Source organism: Alosa pseudoharengus, unplaced genomic scaffold, assembly GCF_046254945.1.
Source record: "Alosa pseudoharengus isolate Yale_2024_CS ecotype anadromous, Long Island Sound unplaced genomic scaffold, YU_APseudo_1.1 YU_APseudo_1.1_scf_19, whole genome shotgun sequence".
In the NCBI taxonomy this organism is placed as follows: Eukaryota; Metazoa; Chordata; class Actinopteri; order Clupeiformes; family Clupeidae; genus Alosa; species Alosa pseudoharengus.
In genome coordinates, this window is record NW_027468657.1 from 4,226,196 (window position 1) to 4,243,776 (window position 17,581).

The 17,581-nt window shown below is 45.7% G+C and overlaps 1 protein-coding gene across 1 annotated transcript; it reads right to left on the minus strand.

Moving 5' to 3' along the window:
- Window positions 1-4,401: 4,401 nt before the first annotated feature.
- Window positions 4,402-5,766, minus strand: LOC143133006 (ras association domain-containing protein 10-like). The gene has a single exon (XM_076292818.1). The coding sequence runs from the start codon at window positions 5,764-5,766 to the stop codon at window positions 4,402-4,404; it is 1,365 nt and encodes a 454-aa protein (XP_076148933.1).
- Window positions 5,767-17,581: the final 11,815 nt, after the last annotated feature.

Below are 17,581 nucleotides of genomic sequence, written 5' to 3' on the forward strand. Positions count from 1 at the left end.
CATCTCTCTCCCTCATCCCTCCATCTCTCCCCCTCATCCCTCCATCTCTCTCCCTTCTCATCTCTCCCCCTCATCCCTCCATCTCTCTCCCTCATCCCTCCATCTCTCTCCCTTCTCATCTCTCCCCCTCATCCCTCCATCTCTCTCCCTCAGGATGACCACAGCTGTTTGTTCTGTCTGTTCCTCTACATGGCTGAGACACACACACACACACACACACACACGTCGACCTTTAAGCTAACACTGACACACACACACACACTCACACACACCCTCATTTAAACGAACACAAACTATCATAGCTGAGTGTGCCAGTGTGGCGTAAATGGCTAGTTAATGGTCATTGTGGGGGCGGAGTCTCCTGTCCAGGCACCTCCACAGGGAGACACGCCTCCAGCTCCTGCCCATCACCACCAGCACTGGACATGATACTACACCACCAGCCTGCTACTACAGTAAAGACAAGAAGCACTGGACATGATACTACACCACCAGCCTGCTACTACAGTAGACAAGAAGCACTGGACATGATACTACACCACCAGCCTGCTACTACAGTAAAGACAAGAAGCACTGGACATGATACTATACCACCAGCCTGCTACTACAGTAAAGACAAGAAGCACTGGACATGATTGGCAGAAGGCTTGAACTCTTCTGCCATCCTCATTGGTTGAGGGCTTCTGCCATCTTCATGGTTGTGATGCTATGGAAAAGATGTGGTATTGGGGGTGTGGTTAGATGTGTGGTATTGGGGGTGTGGTTAGAGGAGTGACATTGGGGGTGTGGTTAGAGGTGTGGTATTGGGGTGTGGTTAGAGGTGTGGTATTGGGGGTGTGGTTAGAGGAGTGACATTGGGGTGTGGTTAGAGGTGTGGTATTGGGGGTGTGGTTAGAGGGTATGAAATCAGTGGGAGTGTACAGGATCTCAGGTAAGCAAGGTTCAGGTGAGGACCATCACACACACACACATGCACACACACACACACACACACACACACACAGATACATTTCACATCTGCCACAGATGTTCTCTTTTCAAGGTCGACAGGATTATCCCCCCTGTTGCCAAGTGCACACACACACACACACACACACATCGCATTCTCTGCATACACACACCACCCAACAATATCACTCACACCTCCAGTGGTATCACCCCTGTGTGTGTGTGTGTGTGTGTGTGTGTGTGTGTGTGTGTGTGTGTGTGTGTGTGCGTGCACACCATCTGGTTATGCACCATCATGGAAACCATGCTGTGGGGTGTGTTTTGGGGACAATTGTGTATTTATCAGATAATGCCTTATCAGTAACATCCTTATTTGGTCAGTGTGAACATGTCTGCAAGCGATGCCAATAAGAGCCTGTTCTAGCTTAGTTCCACACAGGAGTGTGTGTTAGCTTAGCTAACTCCATATAAGATCAGCTACCGTAGAACACCATAGAACGTGAGTAAACTGTATAGATAGATAGATAGATACTTTATTGATCCCTAGGGGAAATTCAAGGAATGTTTAACTCCATATAACCCTATTACCTCAACCTGTTCTTGCACTGACATAGTTTTTTATATTACCTTGTCTACATTATACTTTACTCTCCTATTTGTCCATATTATTTATGCTGGTCTCTACTGTTGGACTAATGTTGGACTACTTTTTGCACCTTCACCATGACACTCACTCTCTTGAGCACCTTGCCATGCACACATAACTAAAGGACTATGGTTGGACTACTTTTTGCACCTTCACCATGACACTCACTCCCTTGAGCACCTTACCAGTCCCGGCCCTGTCACTACAAGCATCTTATGCTTGATCACCCTCAAGCACATTGGACTTTTTAAATTTAATTTATATAGTGTATTTAGTATTTAGTTTTCTTATCTTCTACTGTCTTTATTGTACAGTGGAGTTTTGTTATATGTTTATACTTATACTTATGTTTACCATTTCTGCTGTAAGTGCATGTTGTGTGTGATGTCTGTATGCTACTGAGACCCTTGAATTTTCCCTTGGGGATCAATAAAGTATCTCTATCTATCTATCTATCTATCTATCTATCTATCATATAAGATACACATATAGCTTAGCCAACTCTATATAAGTTAGCACAGCTTTCAGACCTCCTATTAGAGGTGTGATAGATAGATAGACAGATAGATAGATAGACAGATAGATAGATACAGATAGATAGATAGATAGATAGGTAGATAGATAGATAGATAGATAGATAGATAGATAGCTAGGTAGATAGATAGGTAGATAGATAGATAGATAGATAGATAGGTAGATAGGTAGATAGATAGATAGATAGATAGATAGGTAGATAGGTAGATAGATAGATAGATAGATAGATAGATAGGTAGGTAGATAGATCTTCAAGGGGAAATTCAAGATTGTGAAGGTCAGCAGGGCAAGGGTCACACAGCACAAAACTCATATCCACCTTTTGACCCCTGACCTCTGACCCTAAGCTTCACCCCTGACCTCTGACCCTAAGCTTAACCTCCGACCTTAAGCTTAGCCTAACCCTGAGTTTAACCGTTGACCGTAAGATTAACCTTTAGCTTAGCCTAACCCTGAGTGAAGTTGTGTGTGAGTATGTGTTTGGTGTGTGTGTGTTTGCTTATTAGTTTCTATGTGTGGTGTGTTTGTCTATGTGTGTATGAGCTTCTAAGCTGTGTTTTGAGACTGCTGATTTATACGGAGGAACTAGCCCTCACACACAGGCACGCATGCACACACACACTTTATCTCTCTCTCACACACAAACACACACGCATGCACACATACACACACACACACTCTCTCTCACACTCACAAAACACACAAGCATGCACACTCTCTCTCACACACACACATACATGCCAGAATGCAAATACCCAGAGGTATCCACCTCGAGCACAAACACACACTTACACAAGCAGCATGTAAAACTGGGTAATGTGTGTGTGTGTGTGTGAGAGAGAGAGAGAGAGAGAGAGAGAACGTAGAAAGCCTTTTGTGTGTGTGTGTGTGTGTGTGTGTGAGAGAGAGAGAACGTAGAAAGCCTTATGTGTGTGTGTGTGTGTGTGTGTGTGTGTGAGGGAGACAGAGAGAGAACGTAGAAAACCTTATGTGTGTGTGTGTGAGAGAGAAAGAGAGAATATAGAAAGCCTTATGTGTGTGTGTGTGTGTGTGTGTGTGTGTGTGTGTGAGAGAGAGAGAGAGAGAGAGAACGTAGAAAGCCTTATGTGTGTGTGTGTGTTTGAGAAAGAGAGAGGGACCTCTCCAACTGGCTGAAGAATTTCACAGATGAGAATGAGTGAAATTGAATAACTCCTCAAATGAACTGGAAAAATAAAATCATTTCAAAAGAAATCCAAAGTCTGCAGTTCTGGTGGGATGTGTAATGAAATGCTGAGGCTCAGAAGGCCAACACACAGCATTGTCCCAGTCAGGCCAACACACAGCATTGTCCCAGTCAGGCCAACACACAGCATTGTCCCAGTCAGGCCAACACACAGCATTGTCCCAGTCAGGCCAACACACAGCATTGTCCCAGTCAGGCCAACACACAGCATTGTCCCAGTCAGGCCAACACACAGCATTGTCCCAGTCACGAAAGAGACAATGAAAATGACTTGAGCCTGACAATTTGGAAAAGGGCCATTTTGAACAAGCAACACAAGACGGAAAACATAGTATGTAATTAAAAAAAAAACATTCTCTCTCATTACCCACATTATACGTGAAAGAGAAAGGGAGAGAGAGAGGTACAGAAAGAGATAGAAAGAGAGAGAGGGAGAAAAGAGATAGAAAGAGAGAGAGAGAGAGGTGGGGTAGGGTGGGGGTGAGGAACTTCCTTCACTGAGCCTACTGACTACACTACAGCCCAAAGGTGAGAGGTTCACACAGCTGTTGCAGAGAGTGCTGGTGTGTTGGCACATCCGTGTGTCAGACAGCTCTAAGAGAAAGATATGTCAAGATCATGTTACAAACAGTACTCTCTCTCTCTCTCTCTCTCTCTCTCTCTCTCTCACACACACACACCCAGACACATTCTGTCACATCCCTTCCCATGTCTTTGAAGATGGCTACACACAGCAGGAGTTGAGACACACTGTTGTCTGTCTGTTTTAAAACCGTTTTATTGAACCCCACAGCACCTGCTACAGCATACTTCACCCTCAGCTGCGCCTGCGAGCAGAACCCCACACCCCCCTTTAGTCCTCCAGGGTAAAGCAGCTCGCAGAGAAGAGTAAGTGCATTTTAAGAGCCATTGTCTCCGGTGCCTTACACCGTGTCGTTAAAGGGCGCACGCACTCGTGACTTTTACTGTTTGTGGAAACGTCAGCATGCTTGCGCTGATGACAGTAACATACCAATGAAGCCCCGGGACTCGCGGGTCAGTGTCTATATTACACGAGCGACTCACACACAGGCGGGTTGTCAGAATCCTGGCTGTGTAATGAGCTCAGACCTGTGTCCGAATCGTCGTCAATTATGTTACACGTTTTTGAGAGTCCTCTCGCCTGTTCGACCCATGCGTTCTGTGTCTTAACGGAACACGTCGTGTCTGGCACATGTACCGAGGGCTCGCGCACTTTCACCTCCACGGATAGTTCGTCCCCGGCGCATAAGTCCAGCGCGCCGACTCTGTCCATTAAAACTTTCAACTCCCTCTCCTTTGCCGCCCACAGCTCTCGGGTGAGGTCAAAATCGCCCCTAATCGTCTCTAAATCCGTATTCAGCCGGAGCCCAATGTATAAGCTCGTGTCCAGCTGCGTTTTGATCCTCTCCTCATCCAAAAGCAGCGAGCTCTCTGCCGTGCCCTCCTCCGTGCCCAGCGCGAGCTGAGACGCTCCCGATGGGTCCTCTGTCCCTGCCTCTGGGTCCGCGCACGAGAGCTGCTCCTTCCTGCGCTCCATCCAGCGTTGATTCAGCTCGTCCGTGATCTCCGCCGTGATGCTGTCCAGGAGCGTCTCGTGCTGAGACAGCTCCTCTTGTAGTTTCAGCACCTCCTCGCACCTCCGCGAATATTCCTCCAACTGCGTGCACACCTCCGGGGACCGCTGCTCCTTGGCGCTCGCGTGCGTCCCCAAGCTCTTCTCGAACAGATAGGTGTCCTGTACGTAGTTGGTGCCGAGCGTTTTGACCCGGTCGAAGTGAACTTTGGCCTCGCACTGGTCGATCTCCAAGTCCAGCTCGTGAATGCGTCGGATCTGCTGGCGGATGGTGTGGTCCTGCGAGACGATCAGGTGCACGAGCGTCTCCATCTTTTCAACGGCGGGCTTGTCCTTGCTTAACTCCTGCGTGCGTTTCTTGTTTATTTTCTCCAGCTTGCGGAATGCTTTGCGCACGATCCGTCGCTGCTTCTCCTGCGACTGAGCCACGGTAACCCACGCGGTGCCCCGGTACACGCACGGGCTCTCCTTGCTGGCCACCACACGCGCCTCCGCGCTGCGCGGGTCATTGTTGGCCAGAGACGCATCCTGCTTCACTAGCACGAACCTCACGTTCTCCTGTTCGTCGCCCCACGCGCCCCAGAGGCGCAGAATCTTGGTCTTGTTCGGAAGGATGCGCTCAAAGCCCCGCCACTTCTCCACGATGCAGTAAGACTCGGGAGAGCCCGCCAGCACGGAAACGGCCGAACACGGCTGCACGCTCTGCTCCTGCAGGAGAACGCGCAACACGTCTGCGCAGGTGGTCCGCTTGGACAAGCCAGAGATAAGTTTTTCCTCCCGGCAAACCCACACTGAAATTTTACCCTCCTCCGCCTCCATAATAGCGCGCACTCAAGACGCGTTTCTCTCTCCCACTGCAACAAAACTAGCGCGACTGAAAATGCTGTATACAGTTCTCTGAAGTATCAGGACGTCCAGGACGAATTTAAGTATTTACAAATCATTGTCGGTCAACCTGTTACTGACCCAACGTGTGTCATGCACTCAAGCTACTCGGGACAGTTCTCACCATACCGCTCCACACAAAAGCTCGCAGAGCGTCTCTGAGGCAACGCTCATCCCGCGAGCTACTCTGGTGTCACGTGACGGCCCGAGCCAAGTAGAGACGCTCCCTCAAACACCGCCCACTTCAGTCACGAGCCAACACTCTGCGGGCCTGCACGGGCGTTATCCCACAGCTTCACACTTGTTGCAAAACAATGATATACTACAATAGGACAAATATAACGGTTGGGCTGTGGTCCTAGGACACTGGAGAGACAGGTTTGGTACTCCTGTAATACCCTGCCATTTATTTGACATATCCAGCCATTTTCTATGAATTGCTTGGTAGGCTTAGCTCTTAAAGTGTGTGCATGTGTGTACAAGTGTGTGTCTGTGTGTACAAGTGTGTGTCTGATACGCAGTTGAAGCCCTGCATGTGGTTGTAGAGGGACTCCTCTTCGTTCTTATTAAACCCTGCTGCCTTCTGTTTTGAGCAGTTACATGGTAGTGGTGTGTGTGTGTGGTCATTGAGCACACAGTTAAATGGTAGAGGTGTGTGTGTGTGTGGTCATTGAACACACAGTTAAATGGTAGAGGTGTGTGTGTGTGTGTGTGTGTGTGTGTGGTCATTGAACACATAGTGTAAGAGTGTAAGTATGATTTTATCACTTACTCACACTGAGTAACAGAGGCTACAGACACAACTAGGCTGTAGCCACAGGTTGAAGTAAAAAGACTGAAAAATGGATTTTCTAAAAAATCTACAGGAATGTCTGTGCATTTTGCTTGGGTACATTTTGGAGACTCCAAAAGGGACTTTTGGTTACCAAGAGTGCATACTGATAATCAAACGCTTATAACTTGAGAACCCCTTTGCCGTGGTCTCTACAGAAAGCTAAGACTCTGGAGTTTCCTGTCCCTGTTTCAGATTCAGATCAGATTGGATGACAAGTCATTTTGGCAATCAATTACAAAGGTATAACCATGGGGGAAAAACATTTCTCCATTTCGCCTAAAAGACTTTGATAGAAAAGGCCACACAGTGAATTTCCAACATATTTATATTACATTTAGAAAACAACTGAACACAAAAATATAAATACAAACACTACACAACTACTTTTACTAACAGGACACACAAAACGATGTAAACTGGGAGATTTTGTGGAGGGGCAGTATGAGCAGCCCTGATGCCCCTATTGCCCCTCCACAAACCCTCCCACAGCACCATGAAAAAGCACCTTCCTTGAGCTGAAATAGAGAGAGGCATGTCTTGGGGGGGAAAAGATATTCAATAATAAATTAAATATAATAAATAATTAATAAACACAAATACTATTACAAAAGTGCAACTAGAGATAAACTCACATATTATAAAAACATGCACAACACGTACGACCTTCAGTAAGGTGTGTGTGTGCGTGTGTGTGTGTGTGTGTGTGTGTGTGTGTGTGTGTGTGTGTGTGTGTCCAAAGTGGATGACCTTCAGTAAGGTGTGTGTGTGTGTGTGTGTGTGTCCAAAGCGAATGACCTTCAGTAAGGTGTGTGTGTGTGTGTGTGTGTGTGTGTGTGTGTGTGTGTGTGTGTGTGTGTGTCCAAAGCGGATGACCTTCAGTAAGGTGTGTGTGTGTGTGTGTGTGTGTGTGTGTGTGTGTGTGTGTGTGTGTGTCCAAAGCGGATGACCTTCAGTAAGGTGTGTGTGTGTGTATGTGTGTGTGTGTGTGTGTGTGTGTGTGTGTGTGTGTGTGTGTCCAAAGCGGATGACCTTCAGTAAGGTGTGTGTGTGTGTGTGTGTGTGTGTGTGTGTGTGTGTGTGTGTGTGTGTGTGTGTGTGTACGTGTGTGTCCCCAAAGCGGATGACCTTCAGTAAGGTGTGTGTGTGTGTGTGTGTGTGTGTGTGTGTGTGTCCAAAGCGGATGACCTTCAGTAAGGTGTGTGTGTGTGTGTGTGTGTGTGTGTGTCCAAAGCGGATGGCCTTCAGTAAGGGGTGTGTGTGTGTGTGTGTGTGTGTGTGTGGTGTGTGTGTGTGGTGTGTGTGTGTGTGTGTGTGTCCAAAGCGGATGACCTTCAGTAAGGTGTGTGTGTGTGGGTGTGTGTGTGTGTGTCCAAAGCGGATGACCTTCAGTGAGGTGTGTGTGTGTGTGTGTGTGTCCAAAGCGGATGGCCTTCAGTAAGGGGTGTGTGTGTGTGTGTGTGTGTGTGTGTGTGTGTGTGGTGTGTGTGTGTGTGTGTGTGTGTGTGTCCAAAGCGGATGACCTTCAGTAAGGTGTGTGTGTGTGTGTGTGTGTGTGTGTGTGTGTGTGTGTGTGTCCAAAGCGGATGACCTTCAGTAAGGTGTGTGTGTGTGTGTGTGTGTGTGTGTGTGTCCAAAGCGGATGGCCTTCAGTAAGGTGTGTGTGTGTGTGTGTGTGTGTGTGTGTGTGTGTGTGTGGTGTGTGTGTGTGTGTGTGTCCAAAGCGGATGACCTTCAGTAAGGTGTGTGTGTGTGTGTGTGTGTGGTGTGTGTGTGTGTGTCCAAAGCGGATGACCTTCAGTAAGGTGTGTGTGTGTGTGTGTGTGTGTGTCCAAAGCGGATGGCCTTCAGTAAGGGGTGTGTGTGTGTGTGTGTGTGTGTGTGTGTCCAAAGCGGATGGCCTTCAGTAAGGGGTGTGTGTGTGTGTGTGTGTGTGTCCAAAGCGGATGGCCTTCAGTAAGGGGTGTGTGTGTGTGTGTGTGTGTCCAAAGCGGATGGCCTTCAGTAAGGGGTGTGTGTGTGTGTGTGTGTGTCCAAAGCGGATGACCTTCAGTAAGGTGTGTGTGTGTGTGTGTGTGTGTGGTGTGTGTGTGTGTGTCCAAAGCGGATGACCTTCAGTAAGGTGTGTGTGTGTGTGTGTGTGTGTGTCCAAAGCGGATGGCCTTCAGTAAGGGGTGTGTGTGTGTGTGTGTGTGTCCAAAGCGGATGGCCTTCAGTAAGGGGTGTGTGTGTGTGTGTGTGTGTGTGTGTGTGTGTGTGTGTGTGTGGTGTGTGTCCAAAGCGGATGACCTTCAGTAAGGTGTGTGTGTGTGTGTGTGTGTGTGTGTGTGTGTGTGTGTGTGTCCCCAAAGCGGATGACCTTCAGTAAGGTGTGTGTGTGTGTGTGTGTGTGTCCAAAGCGGATGGCCTTCAGTAAGGTGTGTGTGTGTGTGTGTGTGTGTGTGTGTGTGTGTGGTGTGTGTGTGTGTGTGTGTCCAAAGCGGATGACCTTCAGTAAGGTGTGTGTGTGTGTGTGTGTGTGTGGTGTGTGTGTGTGTGTCCAAAGCGGATGACCTTCAGTAAGGTGTGTGTGTGTGTGTGTGTGTGTGTCCAAAGCGGATGGCCTTCAGTAAGGGGTGTGTGTGTGTGTGTGTGTCCAAAGCGGATGGCCTTCAGTAAGGGGTGTGTGTGTGTGTGTGTGTGTGTCCAAAGCGGATGGCCTTCAGTAAGGGGTGTGTGTGTGTGTGTGTGTGTCCAAAGCGGATGGCCTTCAGTAAGGGGTGTGTGTGTGTGTGTGTGTGTCCAAAGCGGATGACCTTCAGTAAGGTGTGTGTGTGTGTGTGTGTGTGTGGTGTGTGTGTGTGTGTCCAAAGCGGATGACCTTCAGTAAGGTGTGTGTGTGTGTGTGTGTGTGTGTGTCCAAAGCGGATGGCCTTCAGTAAGGGGTGTGTGTGTGTGTGTGTGTGTCCAAAGCGGATGGCCTTCAGTAAGGGGTGTGTGTGTGTGTGTGTGTGTGTGCAGGACACCATGCTCTCCTCTGGGGTACTTGTCTGGTGCTCAGGGCTGCTCAGGTAGATCTGTGAGAGGCTGGTTACTCAGCAGTTACTTTTTTTCCCTCTGTGACGAAAAAGACAGAGCAGTATAGTCAGAAAGAACCTGGCTCATTTTTCTCTGTGCACATAAACACGTCTGTGGATGGGTAAAACGGGTTACCTTTTTAGGAACGGCCTCCTCAGGTGGAGATGATGGGGTCGATGCCACTGAGGTCACTTCCTCCTTTTCTCTCTCCTTGTCTTTGTCCTTTTTTTTCCTGCACAAAATTCAGACAACCGCAAAAGCACTTATTACACAGCTCTTCATAATGCTGCAGAATGCTCCATTCACTTGAATGGGCCTTCCCAACGTTCGGTGGTCTGCTAATTCTCGATAACAGACCGTTGCTAAGTATAACAGAACGCTGTTAAGGAAAATGAGGTCTTTCATATCACTACGCTATCCTGGAAAATCCAGACCCTGATAATCTAGAAAGATCTAGACATGAGGTAGTCAAGATACACCACTTACTTTTTTTTGGTCACAGTGACCAGCGACTCCAGTGCAGTTTGTGTTTCAGCTCCACTCTTCTCTTCCGCTCCATCTTTCTTCTTCTTTTTCTTCTTCTTTTTCTTTGGTTCTGAGGGGACCTCTTGAGGTGAAGGCTCCTCGACAACTACCTCTTCCTCCATTTTCCTTTTCTTGTGCTTCTTCTTCTTCTCCTCAGGAGGATCAGAGGATGGAGGCTCATCCTTCTCCACAGGAGGATCAGAGGATGGAGGCTCACTCTTGTTCTTCTTAGTTTTATTGTTTTGTGTCTTATTGGCCTCTTGAACATGTTTTGTCTTCTTGTCATCAGATGGGCTCTTGACTGTCTTTGATTTAGCTGCTTTTGACGGGGAGTTCTTCTGGGAACCTGTGGGTTTTGAAGGGGACTCATCCACCAAGTTTACTGAGGTGATCGCTTCCATCCTTGCAAAATCAGCGTCTGTTAAAAGTGGCAGAACAATCAAGTACAATCCAATACACAAACCCTTTATCAAACACCAGCATGCAAGTTCCATCTCCTATGATTATACTGAATACATAATCAATGTCAGTGACCTTCCTTTTTCTGGGCAGCCGTGGCCTACTGGTTAGCGCTTCGGAGGTTGCCGGTTCGAACCCCGACCAGTAGGCACAGCTGATGTGCCCTTGAGCAAGGCACCTAACCCCTCACTGCTCCCCGAGCGCCGCTGTTGTTGCAGGCAGCTCACTGCGCCGGGATTAGTGTGTGCTTCACCTCACTGTGTGTTCACTGTGTGCTGAGTGTGTTTCACTAATTCACGGATTGGGATAAATGCAGAGACCAAATTTCCCTCACGGGATCAAAAGAGTATATATACTTATACTTATATACTTATACCGCCCTCTCTTTCAATGACTTCCCACTGATGTGTGCCCTCTACAGGAAATGGGGAGCATGGTATTCTACAGAACCTCATTAAAAGAAATTACATTCTCTCTCTTCTCACTAAGAAATCCCCTTATTGCCATAGTCCAAGCAAAGTTCACTTCCTGCCATCTCTCGATCACCCCTCAACTGGCTCTCTGTCTAGTACCTGTCAGTTCCAAGGCAAGTTTCTTCCATTTCTCCACATCCAGACTGCTGTCGGAGTCCGACTCATCGGCATCTGCGGTGGAAGCAGTGGGAATGGAGGAAACTGTGGAAGCTGCCTCTGGTTCAGAGCTTTTCTTTCTCCGCTTGGCTTTTGGGGCTGAAGCATCGGACTTCTCCTTCCGTTTTGCTGGTTTCCCTGCGGCCTAAGTAGACCCAGGACAAATGGAGATATCACACAAACAATATCACAGTATCATCACAATAACAGTAATAGACCTTGAAGAAAGCATACCTGTGTGTTGTTCTTAGAAGATGTCTTGCTATCCTTCTTGCTGGCTCTCTTCCTTTTGGGATGGGATGGTGATGCTATCCACCAGTAACAACAAATCAGATCACCATATCAGAGAAGTGCAAAATTCACTGCAGACAACAGTTTTTCAATTTCAATTTAATTGTACTTATAGAGCGCCAAAACATTACACATGTCTCATGGCGCTTTACAGAGTGTTAGACAGTCAGAGAAAAGAGAAGAAAAGAAAGGAAGGCCCAGGGGCAACAGGGGAAAACTCCCTAGAATTGGAGATACAGGAAGAAACCTCGAGCAGATCCATGACTATTGTTGAGCTTAGTTACATGGTAACAAACACACTCAATGCTGGAGATTGTATCAGGTCCTAGATTCTCAATATTGCAAGGCTGTGGTCAACCGTCATTTGCTCACAAATACCAATATACAAACCTACCAGTAGAGGGAGCTGTTTGCACATCTGTGTTCACAGGAGTTGCTGGAGTGTTGGTCTTGGGTGTTTTTACCAGTGGTATTGATCTCTGGAAGCAGCAATGGAACATGGACACACACACACACACACACACACATACACACACACACACAGAGTTTGTGTAATAATACTGTAAATATATAATAATTATATAACATAATAAACAGTCGGAAACTGTAGGAGGTGAGTTTATGTTAACATGTTGCATGTAACATAATGGGACTGCATCTTCCTTACAGTTTCATCTATGGGAGTTCAATTACTGATCTTTGGTTGTTTTAAACACACGCTCAATGTTGATGACAACAGGCTGTTGTGCTGCTGTAGTTGGACTAAGCTTAGGTCCTGCTGGACGACTGAATATGGCAGTTACATGATGTAGGCATAATAAGACATGATAAAGTGAGCTACGCAACCATTCACAGCCTACAAATGCATGCAGACATGCACATACACACAAATGTCAGGAGCAGGCTTGGAATTTCAACATTTTAGGGGCAAGGCCACTTGGCCTTCAGTTGGGCATATTTGGTGGGGGGCACAAAGGCCACATGTCAGGGCACTAAGTTAACTATACAGTAGTAAGCTATAAAAATGATCAAAGTTGTATTTAGCCTATTCACAGCAGTAGTCCTGCATCACTGTATGAAACATTACAAAAACATGAAACATGACATTACATAGAACTGTAAATCATCTGATCATCTAATATTTACAGATATCTAGGCTATATTTAACATTTATTTATATTTGGCCTGTTATGAAATCATGTATTGAACGATTTAAGCACAGCTCAGCTTTAAGAAACTCAAATAGCCTAGATGCATGCTTAGCATTTTGTGATCATTAAGTCTATATTCTCTGATTTTGATATTTACCGATATCTAGGCAATATTTGTAACATTTATTTTGTATTTGGCCTGTTATGAAATCATGTAGAACAATTTAAACACATTTTGAAACCTAAAGACCAAAGTTGGAGACATGAATGTAAATCTTGCTGCAAATTTAAATCCGGAATAGTCTGGAATGGCTAAATGTACAGGGGAATGCTTTACACCTCTGTGTTCGGTAAGGTCTGCTGTTTATTCTGATATATGGTTTGTCATGTGTTGAACGAAGGGTTCATGAAGTATTCCACCGAGATGAATGGGTAGGGAGATGGGCGCAGAAGAACCTTATTATGATTCAATGTAATCATATTATTTACTTTTCTCGCGAACCGTTCACCACAGCAATTATGGCTTACATCGTTTAAAAGCTGAGAAAAAGCTCTTTCATGTGATGTGATACATGTGTCTGTGTGATGAGTAGGCTACTTCGTGATCGCGAGTATTTCAACTGAGAAGAATAGGTGAATTTGGACGCACGTTCTTTCTTGCCATGCGCTGTCATTTTCTCCACTGCGTTAGACTGAATTAATTTGCGTTGTGATGCTAAGATTATTTTGACAGGCCATAGGCTAAATGAAAATCGCTATTAGACAGACGCAAAGCAGAATATTGAAAGAAGGGGGCACCAAGGCCACAGTTTGCAAGGCAGGAGTGTTGCATAGCCATTAGCCATAGTAGACTAGCTTATAACACAAGCCTTATATCTGAGCTGTCGTGTTGACAGGTGTTGCATAGGCTATAACACCTGTGTACACTCTAGCTCAGGCATTTCCCTGTCTGATCTTTAGATGCAGGGGCACCTGCTTACCTGGGTCTCCTCGTCGTCAATGGAACTTGACATAGTGCTGGAAACTTCAGCAGCCTTAGCCTACTACTCCTGTGGAACTTTTATCAGTGTCGCGACGCCCCTTTTCTAGCCTACCTACCGCGTGCGTTTCCCCAGCTCTTCATTACAGTTGTGTATATCCACCCCAGAGTACACGCCCCCTCTGCTTGTAAAACTGTGTATGACGTAGTACAAAAGCGGCAGTCTATCTCATAGATATATATAGAACACATATATCTATGGTCTATCTCCCCTGAAGCCCCGGCTTTTGTACTGGGTGACTTCAACCATGTTTTCCTCAAGAAGTCGGTTCCCAATTTCCACCAATATGTAACCTGCCCCACCAGACGTGATAAGACTCTTGATCTTTGCTATCGGTCAGTAAAGGAGGCATATAGCCCAAGACACTCCCGCTACCTCCTCTGGGCCACGGAGACCACAATTGCGTGTATCTCATGCCCACATACATAACTGTTCTGAAGAGGGAAAAGGTCTCTACAAAGGACATTAAAAATTGGACAGAAGAGTCTGTGCAGTGTCTACAAACCTGTTTCGACTGCACTGACTGGGATATGTTTATAGAGGCATGTGGGGGAGATTTAGATCAGTTGTAACATGTTCCTATGCCGCATTCTGTAGAGATGTACCCTAATAACAAACCATGGGTCACCAAATCTGTCAAATCTTGCATACAGACTAAGAAACATGCCTTCAAACATGGGACTGCCTCTGAATTGTATACAGCCACAAAATACATGAAAATTTAAATTCTAAGGGCTTAACAGGACTATAAAACAATTTTGGAAAATAAAATGGCTGCAAACAACTTGGGCTCAGCCTGGTCAAGTATGAAAGCCATCGCAGGCATCAGTAACTCAAAAAACATAAGCACTGTCACTTTAGAAGGTTTTGATGCAGATCTCGACCTGGCAAATGCTCTTAATATCTTTTTCTCCCGATTTGACACTTATGATTTCAGTACAGAAATACAGGAACTCTGACCAGAACCACTTTACAATTGAAGAGGGAAATGTTGAAAAAGTGTTCTCTTCCATAAATCCAAATAAAAGCTATGGACCTGACAATATCTGTGGTAGACTGCTTAAGTTGTGCTCTAAAGAACTCTGCCCAATTTTTAATTACATGTTCAATAAGTCCTTAATGTACAAAACCAGCATGTCCCAAAATGTTGGAAGGATGCAGTAGTTGTTCCAGTTCCCAAGACAAGCTGCCCCAAAGCACTGCATGATTTCAGGCCTATTGCATTGACATCTATTGTGATGAAAAGTTTTGAAAATCTAGTTAGAAATGAAATCTTAAAGAACACAGAGTCTGAACTTGACCAATATCAGTTTGCCTATAGGCCACACAGAGGTGTTGAGGATGCCACAGCCACTCTGATGAACATGCTTTTTAAACATCTGGAAGGAAAGGGAACACATGCTCAGCTTTTATTTAATGATTTCTCATCTGCTTTTAACACAATTCAACCCCACATCTTAACAGAAAGACTCTTAGAGCAATTTGATCTCAGTAAAAATCTTGTTGGCTGGATTTTAGATTTTTTAACTAATAGGACACAAAGAGTGTGAGTCAAGGGAGCAATGTCTGATCAGATATGTTCCTCCACTAGCTCCCCTCAGGGCTGTGTTCTGTCTCCTCTTCTGTTCATCCTTTACACCAACATGTGCCGCAGCAGCAGGGAAGACAGATTTATTTTAAAGTATGCAGATGACTCTGTCATCGTAAGCCTGCTACAAGGAAATGAAACAGGTCATGGTCCAGTTGTCCAGGATTTTGTAGACTGGTGTGATAGGTCCTTTCTACAGATGAACATTTCCAAAACAAAAAATATGTGTAGACTTCAGGAAACTCCCCAGGGATAAGGAAATCATCAGCATAAGGGGTCAGACAGTGGAGTGTGTTGATAAATATAAATACCTTGGGACCATCACTGACGATAAATTTAATTTTGAGGCAAACTGTGAGACTGCGTACAAAAAGGGGAACCAGCGTCTACACTGTCTGAGGAAGCTGTCCTCCTTCCACATCGACAGAAAGATGCTCATCATGTTCTACCGCTGCTTCTTTGAATCAGTCATGTCTTTTAGCCTGGTGTCTTGGCTCAGCAACCTACCCCTAAAAAATAAGAACTCCCTGAACCAAATTGTAAGGTGGGCTAGTAGGCTGATTGGAGAGCCACAGCTGAACCTGGAATCCCTACACAGTAGGCAGCTAGAGGCTAGTTGGGTCTATCCTAGAGGATGGATCCCACCCACTATACGGTGAATTTCAGCCTCTCCCATCAGGCTGCAGGTACAAAATGCCTGTTTGTAAAACGAAAAGATACAGAGGCAGTTTTGTTCCCTCGGCTATTAGAATGTTAAATAGCACTTACTGTTAGATTAGGCTACACACTAACTTATTGACTGCACAGCCCTCTTAATCTTAATGTATTTATTTAATCTGGTTTAGCTCTTGCATCTGATATGAGGACTTGTATTTTGCATTTTCATCAACTGAATTTTGATACTAATAATATTCATGTACATTTTTTATCTATATTTCTAGGTCTAGAGCACTGTTGTGACTGTTTTCTGTCAATGTTGTTTAATGTCATCTATGTGTGTGTAAGAAACCCAGTCTTTTGACCGGCAACCAAATCTACCCTTGGGTACAAATAAAGTTACCTTACCCTTACCTTACCTTACCTTCTGCCACTGAAAACTTCAGCAGCCTTACTTCCGCCACTTACTTCTGCGCCCCCCTAAGGCCAAAACATAAAAGCTGAAAGCACGACAAATAATGTAGCCTATGGAAGAAACAATTAGTTGTTTACACTGTCTATTACTCACACGGTCCATTTGTTCTAAATAACCCGTAAGGAAGTGCTTGCCACACCTTCTCTCCTCTGCAACATGTCCATAGACCACTTGATCAGACAAATAAACATGAAGCGCTGTAGGCTAATCAACAATGGAAACAATGTAACCGTTTTTTGACCTGAAACAAAAACAATGTGTCAATGTTTCGGCAAGAAAAGAGTGTGGAAACCTTAGGAATATGCTTTTTGAGCATGTTGGCTGCTTTCTCGTAACCGTTGTCCTTCAAATCCTGAGAGAGACACAGCAGTGAGGGAGAGAGAGAGAGACAGGGATGGTGACAAGGAAAGAAAGCAATGGCTGAAAACAGATAGATGGACAGAGAGAGATGGAGGGGGACAGATAGATGGACAGATAGATGGACAGAGAGAGAGAGAGAGAGAGAGAGAGAGAGAGAGAGAGAGAGAGAGAGAGAGAGAGAGGCTGTGCTAGCACTGCAACCCGAGTGCTGCAGAAACAGACGTGGACTTCTTAGCAGAATGCACTACATATACTAAAATCTTCATTCATCAAATTCAGTTCGGTCCATCCCTGACCCTACACAAATGATGCAAAATGACCAAAACATTCTCAGAGAACACAGGTATTTGCCATCTCTGGCTGCCACGTGTCGCAGCATGCCATAAGCTGAGGGACATCCCGTGAGTCAACAAGTTATTAGGGTTGTGTTTCTGTTCTAGCTTAACTTCAAATGTCTCCAGATATTTGTCCTTTTTAAATGTGTGTATGCACATGAGCTTTGGCAATAATGTTACTGTGATGTTCATTTCAATAAAGCTTTATGGGGGCAGAGAGAGATGCACAGAACTGGGGAAGACAGAGGCCCTTTCCCAAACTAGCTACTTAGTGCACAGAGATGGGGAAGACAGAGGCCCTTTCCCAAACTAGCTACTTAGTGCACAGAACTGGGGAAGACAGAGGCCCT

Coding starts and splice junctions, on each gene's coding strand:
- LOC143133006 (XM_076292818.1), bottom strand. CDS start 5,766: ATGGAGGCGGAGGAGGGTAAAATTTCAGTGTGGGTTTGCCGGGAGGAA.